The sequence below is a fragment of the Oncorhynchus tshawytscha genome, linkage group LG09 (assembly GCF_018296145.1).
Source record: "Oncorhynchus tshawytscha isolate Ot180627B linkage group LG09, Otsh_v2.0, whole genome shotgun sequence".
NCBI classification, from domain to species: Eukaryota; Metazoa; Chordata; class Actinopteri; order Salmoniformes; family Salmonidae; genus Oncorhynchus; species Oncorhynchus tshawytscha.
In genome coordinates this window covers 19,829,732-19,844,121 of record NC_056437.1, presented here as the reverse complement: position 1 = coordinate 19,844,121, position 14,390 = coordinate 19,829,732, and the positions used below count along the sequence as shown (strand labels likewise).

The following is a 14,390-nucleotide window of genomic DNA, read 5'->3' as shown; positions in this document are numbered from 1 at the left end:
CACAGACACAAAGTCAGATCCCACAGCCACAAAGTCATAATTGCAACAACAACAAATGTTTTTTTAGTCTTAATTTTTAACGTTAGGCATAAGGTTAGCAGAACAGTTAAGGTGAGGGTTGATGTTGATGTTAGGTTTAAACTCATATTTTAGGAAGATACATGGTAGAATTTGGCGGGGTTTACCGGTAGTCATACTTAATAAACAAATCCAGGTCAAATTTAAAAATTAAATTATGACCTTTATATTGGGTGTGGTAACTAGTGAAGACAGGCTCCACCCCTAAAAAGCACGTTGTTGTACGTAATGAAATAAGCGTGCAAGCGCATTCCGCAAGCGTGCGTGCTTCAAAGATGGTGTTGTAGCTTGTAGGTCCTTGCAGCTGGGTGCAGTCCACTAGCTGGGTGAGAGTAGGTGTCGCCGTATCTGGATTCGACGATCGTAGTGCATGAGGGACCCAGGTCAAATAGCTAGGACATCAGATTGGATTAACACCGACATTGGCCAACAACTACATTAAATGGGGACCAACAACTAATAACTTTTGTTTCATTTATTTAATTTTTCTAATAATTTACAAGAATGACTCCCCGTTCCTTTATAAACTGTCTGTGCCTTGGGCATCGAGCTGTCACTATTTTAAATGGGAGCTCACGTCACATCCAGATGGAGATACAAAGTATTGCATCACAGGCTGAAATTGGTTTTAAACCCGCAAAAGTTGCTGTGGTGACAAAGATGACAAGGCATGAATTCGACCAGCAAAGATATCGCTTTTCAGAGCTCTCAGAAGAGGACCTAAAACAACTGGTAAAGGAATGGAAAACGATGTGATATAAGTGGTACTTACTCTCAAACTCCCTCGTGTGTTAATGTGTTCGTTATTGACAGTAAAACACCCCCATAACAAGTCATCAGCACACACCAGTTTCACTTTCAGCTTAGACATGGAAACCCAGGTGATCCGATAGGTAAATGCTGGTCATAGACAAATATTCACTGAGGATGTCAGATTCCTTTCTCAATGTTGAGTTTTTTATGCTAAAACACAAGGATTCACGGATATTGTTGTGGTGTACTGTCTACAAAAGGTAATGAAGATGTGTAAGTGGCCACATGACCTTTGTGTGTCTCTCTGTGTCCCCTCTAGGAAAGAGGGGATTGAGGTGTGTGTGGAGAAGAGAGGGGAATATGATGAAGAAACAGTGCAATGAGCAACGCCATTATCTCGGCAGGGGGCAAGTGTTCCCGTTTTAAGAGTTTGAGAATAATAGCTGATCCTTTATGTGTCCGACGTGAAATGGCTAGCTAGTTATCGGTGGTGTGCGCTAATAGTGTTTCAGTTGGTGACGTCACTCGCTCTGAGACCTAGAAGTAGTTGTTCCCCTTGCTCTGCAAGGGCCGTGGCTTTTGTGGAGCGATGGGTAACGATGCTTCGAGGGTGACTGTTGACGTGTGCAGAGCGTCCCTGGTTCGCGCCCAGGTCGGGGCGAGGGGACGGACGTAAAGTCTATACTGTTACATTGGTGCCGTGACCCGGATCACTGGTTGCTGAGGAAAAGGAGCAGGTCAAAAGGGGGGTGAGTGTGGCCGATGTGAAATGGCTAGCTAGTTAGCGGTGGTGCGCGCTAATAGGGTTTCAGTTGGTGACGTCACTTGCTCTGAGACCTAGAAGTAGTTGTTCCCCTTGCTCTGCAACGGCCGAGGGGACGGACGTAAAGTCTATACTGTTATATTTACATGGTCATGTTCCCGCTGAGGGGTAAAAAAACTATTCAAAATAAATTGCGTTCATACAGTGCTCAGAGAAGGGTCAACTCATTCCATTAATAGGCCAATTTCACCCTGAGACCTTGTTGACCTCCCATTCCTTCTGTTAGGGGATGGGACCATACCTCTACTTGTTGCCAGTAAGGTTTTCAATAAAGACCAATCGGTTCTTGGGGTTAATACAGACCCTGAAAGGTAATAACTCACAACAAAATTGGTTAGTGAATATAAAGTGGTGATATGGGTTTGGGCAGGTGGTAAGTTTACTTGCCTGGTAAGGTTCTTAGCTAGTTTAGAAGAGACAGGTTGGGGAATTCATTGTTGTGAATTTCAGCATTTTGTTATAGAATGAGAAGAGATAAATAACTATCTAGTTTGGTGAAAAAAGTGCTCATATTACAAGTGTCTTTTTCTTCTTTTTTTTTGTTGTTGCATGAAGGTCAGAGGGACATCTGTGCCTTCCTGTGTGTTACACACATGCCTTCCCTGAGGCACTACAGAAACTCCATCGTGGTCAGTTCAGGTGGGATTTCCCCTTTCACTTCCCTGACCATAATACTGCTGTTAGAAAGGCTATGTTTATGTTAGAGGTCGACCGAATATGATTTTTCGGATTTTTATTTTATTTTTATAAATAAATAAATAATAATAATAACAATTTAAAAAAAATAATAATACATGTATTTGTAATAATGACAATTACAACAATACTGAATTAACACTTATTTTAACTTAACATAATACATCAATAAAATAAATTTAGCCTCAAATAAAATGAAACATGTTCAATTTGGTTTAAATAATGCAAAAACAAAGTGTTGGAGAAGAAAGGAAAAGTGCAATATGTGCCATGTAAAAAAGCTAACGTTTAAGTTCCTTGCTCAGAACATGAGAATATATGAAAGGTAGTGGTTCCTTTTAACATGAGTCTTCAATATTCCCAGGTAAGAAGTTTTAGGTTGTAGTTATAGGAATTATAGGACAATTTCTCTCTATACGATTTGTATTTCATATACCTTTGACTATTGGATGTTGTTATAGGCACTTTAGTATTGCCAGTGTAACAGTATAGCTTCCGTCCCTCTCCTCACCCCTACCTGGGCTCGAACCAGGAACACATCGACAGGTTCTTAGCTAGTTTAGAAGAGACAGGTTGGGGAATTCATTGTTGTGAATTTCAGCATTTTGTTATAGAATGAGAAGAGATAAATAACTATCTAGTTTGGTGAAAAAAGTGCTCATATTACAAGTGTCTTTTTCTTCTTTTTTTTTGTTGTTGCATGAAGGTCAGAGGGACATCTGTGCCTTCCTGTGTGTTACACACATGCCTTCCCTGAGGCACTACAGAAACTCCATCGTGGTCAGTTCAGGTGGGATTTCCCCTTTCACTTCCCTGACCATAATACTGCTGTTAGAAAGGCTATGTTTATGTTAGAGGTCGACCGAATATGATTTTTTGGATTTTTATTTTATTTTTTATAAATAAATAAATAATAATAATAACAATTTTAAAAAAATAATAATACATGTATTTGTAATAATGACAATTACAACAATACTGAATTAACACTTATTTTAACTTAACATAATACATCAATAAAATAAATTTAGCCTCAAATAAAATGAAACATGTTCAATTTGGTTTAAATAATGCAAAAACAAAGTGTTGGAGAAGAAAGGAAAAGTGCAATATGTGCCATGTAAAAAAGCTAACGTTTAAGTTCCTTGCTCAGAACATGAGAATATATGAAAGGTAGTGGTTCCTTTTAACATGAGTCTTCAATATTCCCAGGTAAGAAGTTTTAGGTTGTAGTTATAGGAATTATAGGACAATTTCTCTCTATACGATTTGTATTTCATATACCTTTGACTATTGGATGTTGTTATAGGCACTTTAGTATTGCCAGTGTAACAGTATAGCTTCCGTCCCTCTCCTCACCCCTACCTGGGCTCGAACCAGGAACACATCGACAACAGCCACCCTCAAAGCAGTGTTACCCATCGCTCCACAAAAGCCGCGGCCCTTGCAGAGCAAGGGGAACAACTACTTCAAGGTCTCAGAGCGAGTGACGTTTGAAACGCTATTAACCCGCACCCCGCTAACTACCTAGCCATTTCACATCAGTTACACCAGCCTAATCTCGGGAGTTGATAGGCTTGAAGTCATAAACAGCTCAATGCTTGATGCACAGCGACGAGCTGCTGGCAAAACTCACGAAAGTGCTGTTTGAATGAATGCTTACGAGTCTGCTGGTGCCTACCATCGCTCAGTCAGACTGCTCTATCAAATCATAGACTTAGTTATAACATAATAACACACAAATGCGAGCCTTAGGTCATTAATATGGTCAAATCCGGAAACTAACATCTCGAAAACAAGACGTTTATTCTTTCAGTGAAATACGGAACCGTTACGTATTTTATCTAACGGGTGGCATCCATAAATCTAAATATTCCTGTTACATTGCACAACCTTCAATGTTATGTCATAATTACGTAAAATTCTGGCAAATTAGGCAGCCCAAACTGTTGCGTATACACTGACTATGCGTGCAATGAACGCAAGAGAAGTGACACAATTTCACCTGGTTAATATAACCTGCTAACCTGGATTTCTTTTAGCAAAATATGCAGGTTTAAAAATATATACTTCTGTGTATTGATTTTAAGAAAGGCATTGATGTTTATGGTTAGGTACAGTCGTGCAACAATTGTGCTTTTTTCGCAAATGTGCTTTTGTTAAATCATCCCCCGTTTGACGAAGTTGGCTGTCTTTGTTAGGAAGAAATAGTCTTCACAGAGTTCGCAACGAGCCAGGTTAGCAGGCAATATTAACTAAATATGCAGGTTTAAAAATGTATACATGTGTATTGATTTTAAGAAAGGCATTGATGTTTATGGTTAGGTACACATTGGAGCAAGACTGTCCCTTTTTCGCAAATACGCACCGCATCGATTATATGCAACGCAGGACACGCTAGAGAAACTAGTAATATTATCAACCATGTGTAGTTAACTAGTGATTGATTGTTTTTTATAAGATAAGTTTAATGCTAGCTAGCAACTTACCTTGGCTTCTTACTGCATTCACGTAACAGGCAGTCTCCTCGTGGAGTGCAATGTAATCAGGTGGTTAGAGCGTTGGACTAGTTAACTGTAAGGTTGCAAGATTGAATCCCAGAGCTGACAGGGTAAAAATCTGTCATTCTGCCCCTGAACAAGGTAGTAGGCCGTCATTGAAAATAAGAATGTGTTCTTAACTGACTTGCCTAGTTAAATAAAGGATAAATAAAGATATATATTTTTTAAATCATCCAAATCGGTGTCCAAAAATACATATTTCCGATTATGAAAACTTGAAATCGGCCCTAATTAATCGGCCATTCCGATTAATTGGTCGACCTCTAGTTTATGTGTAAAGAATAGTCGGATGATTTCTTTACCACACCTCTAAAATGTTGTTTCACTTGCCTGAGGCGTATTCACTAGGAGCGAAACAGGGTGGGACCTACCTGAATTTGTCTAATATATAAACTTGTTTCCGTTGCAAAACGTTTTGGACTAATGATTATCATTTAAGGACCAAACGGAGCGGGGATGGACATAACCTGGCGGGGATGGACATAACCTGAATATGTCCAATAGAAAGTATTTTTTGCGTTTTCAGTTTAAAGTTGATGTTTTTTGTTGCATAGCATTTGCAACAGACTAAATCTTTTGCACCAGGATCGGCATAACTATTACACCCCTGGTCTTACTACTCTGCCCTCTAGTGTTACTGTTGCTGAACTGTCAGACATGAGTTTCTGATTCCAGGAACAGTAATGCGTATTAATATCATGGCATGTTTCACCACCCCCTCTTCTTTCTCCATATGTTCCTCTCCCGGTCTACTGCATATTCTACTACTTAACTCCTTTGATTAATTTACTTCCCTATCCACTCCTCCCCCATTCTCTCTCCTCTCCACCCCCCCCTCTCCTGTCTACTTCATGCAGGTGGCAGTGGCAGCATAGGATCCGTCTACACCTTGAGGGCACCGGGATTAACCCCATCCCAGTAGACCTACATGAACAGCAGCTCAGCCTGGAGCAACACAACCAGGCACACCGCATCACCCTCATGGAGGCCTAGCGCAGTACAGCCCCTCTGCCTCCTATATGTACCTGTATCAGTCTCTGTCTGGGCCCTTGAGACAAATCTAACACTTATTGAATGGACGGTGCAATGTTTTGAATGAATAACCTGTCTTCTTGACTTACAGCTGTGTGTTCAGTCTGTCGTCATTCATTGACAATTATTTTCATGTAATTTGTCAAAAAGCCCTTCTCTAACTGTCACTTAATCTGTTTCTTTGATACAGGTGAGGTTTACTGCTTATCCAAGCCCTACTCCCTGTCAGAGGACTGAATGAGATCTTCATTGGGGAATCTCTCTCCTCAAGGTACCGTTGTCATTCAACCAAGCCATAGCATCATGACCCCCCCCCCCCTAAGCATGAATGCCTGTTTTTCTGTTCATCAACCCTACCCCTGCACTACTATCACGCCCACCCATCTCGCGATACACTCATTGGTGGATTTCTGTCCGTGACTCTTAGGGTGAAGTGTAAATCCTTGAATCCCCATCTCACCCTCTTGCTCAGTAGGGCTTCCTACTATGAGATCTCTGTGGACGACGGACCGTGGGAGAAGCAAAAGAGCTCTGGCCTCAGCATCTGCACAGGGACCGGATCTAAAGCCTGGTAGACATTTTACATGTACATTTTAGTCATTTAGTAGACCCTCTGATCCAGAGCGACTTAGTTAATGCATTCATCTTAAGATAGCTACAGGTGTGGGAAACAACCACATCAGTCATCCTAAGTACTTTTTCCCCCCTCAATTATATAGTTAAAGACAAGTGCAAGTTCCCTCTTTTTAAAAAGAATTTATACGATCACTTTAGCACCGCCCTAAAAACCCGATTCAAATTCGACACAAACCTTCAAATAGGTATGTAATGACACATTATATAAACTCTTTGTAGTGTTTTATTGACATTTTAGAGGCGATAAGGTGGACAGATCGAGTGAAAAAAAAGCAATTTTCCCACACATCTGTCCTCACTATTACGTATTAGTTTCGCTTCCCCACCCGCCATTTTTAAAAACACCCGACGGGGCTCATTGCCTGCTTGAATTATGAAGAAACGGGCAGCGTTTAGGTCATGCAATTGATTATTTTAGAAAGGGGAGAAATTGTGCTTTACAATGGTATTGACATTAGTTTATCTGGAAGTATTAGGTTTTTGGGGCGCTAAAATAAGGGAAGTTGTACGGACCAAGGCAATGTATGAGTTTACCTTATCTAACCATAAACATCAATGGCTTTCTTAAAATCAATACACAAAGTATATATTTTTTAAACCTGCATATTTAGTTAAAATTCATGCTAGCAGGCAATATTAACTAGGGAAATTGTGTCACTTCTCTTGCGTTCAGTGCAAGCAGAGTCGGGGAAAATGCATCGGTTTGGGCCGCCTGGCTCGTTGCAAACTAATTTGCCAGAATTACGACATAATATTGAACGTTGTGCAATGTAACAGCAATATTTAGACTTAGGGTTGCCACCCGTTCGTTAAAATACGGAACAGTTCAGTGTTTCACTGAAAGAATAAACGTTTTGTTTTCAAAATAGTTTCCGGATTTGACCATATTAATGACCCAAGGCTCATATATCTATGTTTTTATTATAATTAAGTCTGATTTGATAGATAAGCCTGACTGAGCGATGGTGGGCAACAGCACGCTCGTAAGCATTTATTCAAACAGCAGTTTACTGTGTTTTGCCAGCAGCTCTTAGCATTGCTTGAAGCACAGCGCTGTTTATGACTTCAAGCCTATCAACTCCCGAGATTAGGCTGGTAATAAAGTGCCTATAAGAACATCTAATAGTCAAAGGTATATGAAATAGTCGACCGTCATAATTCCTATAACAACTTCTTACCAGGGAATATTGAACCACCAGCTTTCATGTTCTGAGCAAGGAACTTAAACATTAGCTTTTTTACATGGTACATATTGCACTTTTACTTTCAACACTGTTTTTGCATTATTTAGGAGACTAAATTGATTTTATTAGTGTTCATTCATTCAGTATTGTTGTAATTGTCATTACAAATACAGCCTATTAATTTGTATCAGCTTTTTTTGATCCAATAATCAGTATCGGTGTTGAAAAATCATAATCAGTCAACCTAATTACAGTACATTCAATTTCGCTAATTTCAACAACAAATTGAATTATTGAGCAGCTTGGCTTTAACCAGACTAGAGGACAATATGAAACTGAAGGCATTGTATTGCACCGAAAAGGCCAGGGCCTCGTCAAAACAGAATGTGCCTGGACCAATCTGACACTTTAGGAAACAGAGTTAAATATAGTTGGTTCCAGCCTTCACCATGGGGTCTTTTGGAAAACATCCTGGAGTTAACAGGAATGGTTATTTATAATTAAGTGTAATAAGATTAATATGCCAAAGGGGGTAATGTAACTAAATCCCTATTGTGTTGTGAATTCTTCCATGTTTACTATATGGACTACTTTGTGGTTCCATTTCTACAGCTAAAGTGACATAACTGATGTGTATGCTCCTTATGGTGCCAGGTCCTGAACCTACAACACAGGAGGAATGTCTGATTATTAAATGGTGTGAAAACAAAGTTGGCAAATCAACTCATGATCACAACTTTAAATAAAACATTTATTTACATAAAATTGGCAAGTTTCACATTTTAGTATTTAACATAGTAAATCTTATTTTTTAAACACATGAATAGAAGAAAAAATAGTTTCTCAAATAAATGTGAGCATGAACAGGAAACATACCAAACATGGCACCGATACAGAGCTACTGCCCCCTTGTGGCTAATGCTACCATTTACTACATAGGTGTAGTGCACATTCTCATATCGTACCTAATTTAGGGACAAGATTAAAATGTTAATTTCCACAAAAATGCCAACGATTCTAGCATATTTTGTTAGAGCCGCCTCAGCTTTCATTCAGTCAAAACGGACGTAGCGCTGGATTTAAAATATAATACAAACAGCGTGGCTTCATTGATTTCTTATTGTCTCCAACTTTAAAATACAAAACAAAATATATCAAGTAAATGACATCATTGTTAATTTGAATTTTATAAAACACTGCATCATGGAGGGAAAGATGTCTAACAGACCAATCTTCCTAGCGTGTCTTTCTGGCAAACCCGCCTTAGAGTTGATAGACCTGAACTGAAATTAACTTTACTATATCCAGCTAATCAAATGTTACAGAACGAACCAACATTATCTATTATATCTGTCTTTGGAATGTTTGAAAGTCAAGATATTGGACAGATCATACGATCCTGATAACGTATCCTATAAATCAGAATGTATTATTATAGCAAGTAAAAAATAAGGCATTTCCCTTACGACTACACGCCCAGTCTTCAACATTATCAGGGTTAAATTGTCTAAAACAGGTACCCCTTTAAAATTCAGTTGCATGTTATTCAAGGAAGATTACTGTGGAGAAATGCAATCTACCAACATTTAGAATTCCCACTATATGAAGGCCATGTCCTATTACTGACCTTAGAGTAACTTTGAACCAATGCCCACCATTATAAAAACAAAGTGTTGCCAAAAACACAAAACAAATCTCCATCAGCAGGGAGAACAATTGGGGTCAGTGTACCACAAATTGTGTACGGCTCAAATTAATGTGCATACACACAATGGCAGACAAAAACATAGCTTACATTCCCTGTATAGAATGACTGCATCAGACAGAAATAAGTTATGACAGGTTAGTGACAGCGTTAGGAAGGCGTTGTGACTAGGACCTGAACACCAGTCGACAGGTCATACCCCACATGGCGCGGTCCCGCCGGGTAGCCTCGGTGGGACGGGCCACGCCCGAGAATGGCCGGGTGTTGATTTGGAGACGGGGCAAACTTTTACTCAGGATTGGCAGGTAAGTGTCCTGGACCAGCCCATACACCTCTAACGTCTGCAGCTCTGGAAACTTCTCAAAGTCACTGAAATAAACAGGTTTAGTTAGTACTGCACAAATTATAAAGAGGGACATTTGCAGCTAAGAATCGTTCCTGTTATCACATTAAAAAAATAAGTGACTTACGCTAAGGCAGCAGGGTGGATCTGGTAGCAACGGCTCAACGCTAAGTGTCTAAGAGACTGCAGCCGCTGCAGGATGGGGAAACTTGAGGTCGTCATCAGAACACTGTCACTGTAACACAAATACAGTCAGTTATCATAATGAAATTATGGGATAGAACACAGTAGTTGCACAGTATCCATGTCAAATCACATCAGTCAAAGCAATCATCTGGATCCACAGTTCAGCCCAGGTCATGACCTGCATTAGGAATTCCTCACCTTAAATCCAGATTTACAAGGTGAGGACATCTCTCCACCAAGTCTTTCAGATCTGAAAAGAGGCCATTGGTAAGTTTAACATCAATAGATATATGTAAACATTCAATATAAATATGGGCAGAGGGAAATGTTCAATGTCTCAGGCTTCCTCACCTTCCATAGTAAGGTTCTGTCTGTAGCCACTAAGGTTGAGCTGAGTGATATTGGAGGGGATGTTACTGACAACAGCCTTCACATGATCAGTACTGAAGTCACACCATGACAAGTTCAGCTCTTCAAGCCTTGGTGTAGGAATGGAAAAGGGACATTTCTGCATTAGTTTACAATGCACCGACGGTTTAAACAGTGAGTTAAATACAATGATTATGCTGTCATTCAGAAATAGACATAGGACTCAAACAGTCTTAACAAAACAGAAATACAATTTGACAGACCCCAAGCTTACCGTGAGCAGGATTTGAGCATCTCACCAAGCGAGTCGGGTGAGAAGCCAGAGCAGCCACACAGGTTGAGCCGTACCAGCTCAGTATTCTGGGATAGGGACCTGTAGAGTAACCATGTTAAGAATCGTGCCGAATGTTGTCTAAAATGGCTGGTAACATTTACACTACATCATTTGACAGATCATTGCAACAGGGCATGTCTTCTTTACTCACTGAATGATCCAGTCCGAGAGCTCCAGTCCCTCCAAGCTTAGATTCTCTAGTCGCCTGCAGCGGGAGATGATGTCATCTAGAAACGGGCTTGAGACAGTGCAGCTGGAGAGATCCATGTGCTGGACACGCAGGTGTCTAAAAAAGGGGGGACATACAGCACCACAACCTAAGTTGTCTGGGTTCATCTTCAACAGTTGGAAAATAAAGCTCTGTATCCCCATAATAGGCATGTATGTATGAGGACTCACTGTGTGTGGGTGAAATGTGGTTCTCCTATGCAGGTACAGGGGCAGCGCAGTCTCAGTACTCCAGCCATAAGCACCTGCCCAAGAGCTTGATCCAGCTGGGGGTTCCCTACAAGATCCACACTATGCCACAGAGACTCGTCAAACCTGACAGGCACAAAGGCATGCATTGACTTAATGACAGGTTTTGTTGACCCATTTGACTGTGTTAGGAGATATGAGTGCGATATCTAATATGCAGAAATACTGCAATGTAGTCATACATTTGAGTCATTTAGCAGATGCTCTTATCCAGAGCAACTTACAGTAGTGAGCGCATACATATTTTAGACTTTTTCATACTGGTCCACCATAGGAATCGAACCCACAACCCTGGCATTGCAAGCACCATGTTCTACCAACTGAGCCCCACGGGACTAAGTACTTTACAAGCATGATTGAATTGTTGCAGACTTACGCCAAGCGATGCCAACGCTTGCAGACCCGGGACATCCGGAGGAGGTCCTGCAGGGGAAGGCAGGAAAGGATTCCCAACAGTAACTCATCTGGTAGTGTGTCCCAGGACAAGCCTATCATAAAAACATCATCAATAACTAAAAACAAGTGTGACTTCTCTGAAACATAATTCCAGATATATTTCTACAAGTAGTAAGCAAGTGTACTTCTGAGCTTATTGTATTCCTTCCAACACATGTATATCTATACACACCTGAGAACTCCCTCCTTTTCCTTGGTCGCCTGGCAAGCACAAACTGGTTCTCCTCATTCTCTTTGCCCTTGCAGACCACCCGCTGCTTGTGAGGTGGTGACCACTGGTGAATGAGCTCGTGAGGGGTGTTCTCGGTGTCCAGACCGTCTCCGATGCGTTCTCTTTTTTTCCGTTTGCTCTTCTGGGATATGGACAACATTGATCCCTCCAAATACTCATTCAGGCAGGGCAACTCCTGCAGAGGCCTAATACAAAAAGGGGGACAGTCCTTGTGTGTGTGTACGCATGTTGTATTACACGGGATGTAACGACTGATGTAGTTAAAACAAAACCTATTTTAATTCCCATCCTTACATGAAGTAAGAATTAGCAAGCCAAATTAGGTAACGTTAGCTAGCTACAATGGATGGCCCGCCATAATGTTTGCAGGCGTTCCATTTGAGTAATCTCCAAAAAGATCGCGCCATATCACACCAACAAAGAAGCGTTTAAATAGATAGGTAAGTATGCAATACAAATAATACATTAGCTAGCGTTCCTACTACCTAGCAATAAAAAGTGTTTTCTGTATAAATTATCGAATGCTGACGTGCTAGCCACCTCCTTGTGTTGGGCGCGCGCGGTTTCGATTGCTCTGTCTGCCAATGCATTTGTGGTATTATTTTCTCGAACAGTACTTGTGTTCTTATCATCGTAATTAAAAATCAAGAATTACTATTTTAATTTGAGGCTTGCATAGCACGACGAATCGACCAAATATGACTAGTAATAATATGTTGGGTAAATTCAAGCTGGAACCATCCGCACTGCATTTTAGAATGCTTCCACCCACACCATGCAATCAATAGCTTAAAAATCTAAAAATGGTTGTGAATTTTAAAACATACCCTTCGTGTGACATCTTCCCGGGTATTTGCTGAAATAGGAAACCTAAAAATCCGTGTTAGAAATCAATAGAAAATAAGTAACCAGACAACTTTACTCCTCTGAACCGAAACCAGACTGTTTAAACCTCACTCGTGATCGCCCGCCCTCAGCTCTGCAGCGTGCTGTGATTGGCTGAAAATCTTCGTGCAAGAGGAAGTGACGCAAACGGCCTCTTGAACAAATCTTCTTTTTAATGTTTGAAGATTCGATTAACTGTCCCGAGTTTTTTTCGGGTGAAAATGATTGAATTCGTTTTGGAACACTGGGCTGCCTCCCAGGCGTAAACCAGGTGCCCCGCTCTGGCCGACGGCGAAATCGTCTCAAACCAAAAGTGACGTACTTTAAGCACATGAGTAATGAGTAGGATTCTGTGTTTTCAAATGCAAAAGTGATTGCTTTTTGATACAATTACTTTACCTGCCTTTCCACTGAAAACGAATTTGAAAAGTCGAACATATAATTGTACTGAAAAGATATGTATGTTTCTGAAAAATGCACCATTATTGTTGTTGTTGATAACGTTATCGAGAGGCGCAGATTACGGTTCGATTTGAGAAGATCACTCCTCTCGTCACCGCTTTGCCGTACACGTCACGACCCATACACCGGTCCACCGGCGTTTAATTTTAATTGAACAACTCAATTTTTTTATGAGACTGCTAAGGAACAAGAGCTCACGGGGTTCATATCATAGAGATAGATAGAGGACTCTGGTACCCAAAAGCCTATTTTAGCATGGACAGCGCCATTGATGACTTGCACCATTTTGAAGTAGCATAAGTATTTCTGGAAGTAGTCCATAGGGTGGGACTTCCTTTGGGTTAAGAAAGGATCACATAATTGTCACCAGGAGGGAGCTAACGTTCCATAACTGCAGGTGGCGATAAATCGCCAACCACGGCTTTATACCTGTTAAAACAACATACTCCAGACACTTTTATTGGTTAAAGAGTCTAGCAACAAATTCAGCTACTTCTCCTGCCTTTGGGGAGTATTGACACGGGGTTTCTATCTATGATTTGTATAGCATTTAATTCTGCAGCAAACGAAAGTAGTAAATACTTTCTTAACACTTTTTTTCTTAAAACTGCATTGTTGGTTAATGGCTTGTTAGCATTTCCTGTTGTGTTTAGTTCAAAGAAATCACCCCAGCCAGTGGTACCAGTTGAGCGTTATTTATTATCTGTGATTAAATAGGAAACAGCACGTTAGATGTGCTTGGCTTAATGATGTTGATGGTAAAATCCCTTGTATCACATTTTCATACTGGGGAGACCTAACGTTCGCGATCTCCCCCTATCTGCAGGCGGGGCCAATAACACGCTTTATTGTAATCGGAATTGAACCAACCAATAAGAGAGCTTGAACATTAAATATACATTTATTTAGAGGCAAGTGGAAACATTTCCAACTCTGGTCTACACCTGTTGTATTAGGCGCACGTGACAAATAAAACATGATTAGATTAGCTTTTGATTTGAGAAGCTGTTTTAGCAAAATAAGTCACTCATAGCAATGCGCACACACAGCCAGAGAAGCATAAGGGAAGGGGCTGTGCGGCGGGAGAGGGGGACGAACACGCTATGTCAGGTACGGTAGCTGTGCCGCAGCAAGGAAAATTGGTGCGGTGACATCTTCCCAGCAACGGCAAATTGTAA

At 40.6% G+C, this 14,390-nt stretch overlaps 1 protein-coding gene and 1 pseudogene across 1 annotated transcript; one reads left to right on the top strand and one right to left on the bottom strand.

The window, feature by feature from the left end:
- Nucleotides 1-1,100: 1,100 nt before the first annotated feature.
- On the top strand, nt 1,101-6,518 carry LOC112257532 (annotated as a pseudogene).
- Nucleotides 6,519-8,493: 1,975 nt separating this feature from the next.
- LOC112257530 (S-phase kinase-associated protein 2, E3 ubiquitin protein ligase) lies at nt 8,494-12,863 on the bottom strand. The gene is made up of 10 exons (XM_024431170.2): nt 12,693-12,863; nt 11,806-12,050; nt 11,554-11,665; nt 11,100-11,243; nt 10,852-10,986; nt 10,641-10,739; nt 10,349-10,476; nt 10,196-10,247; nt 9,939-10,046; nt 8,494-9,837 (listed from the first exon to the last, which is right to left on the bottom strand). The coding sequence occupies exons 1-10, from the start codon at nt 12,704-12,706 to the stop codon at nt 9,636-9,638; spliced, it is 1,239 nt and encodes a 412-aa protein (XP_024286938.1). The 5' UTR covers nt 12,707-12,863; the 3' UTR covers nt 8,494-9,635.
- Between the last annotated feature and the right edge of the window lie 1,527 nt (nt 12,864-14,390).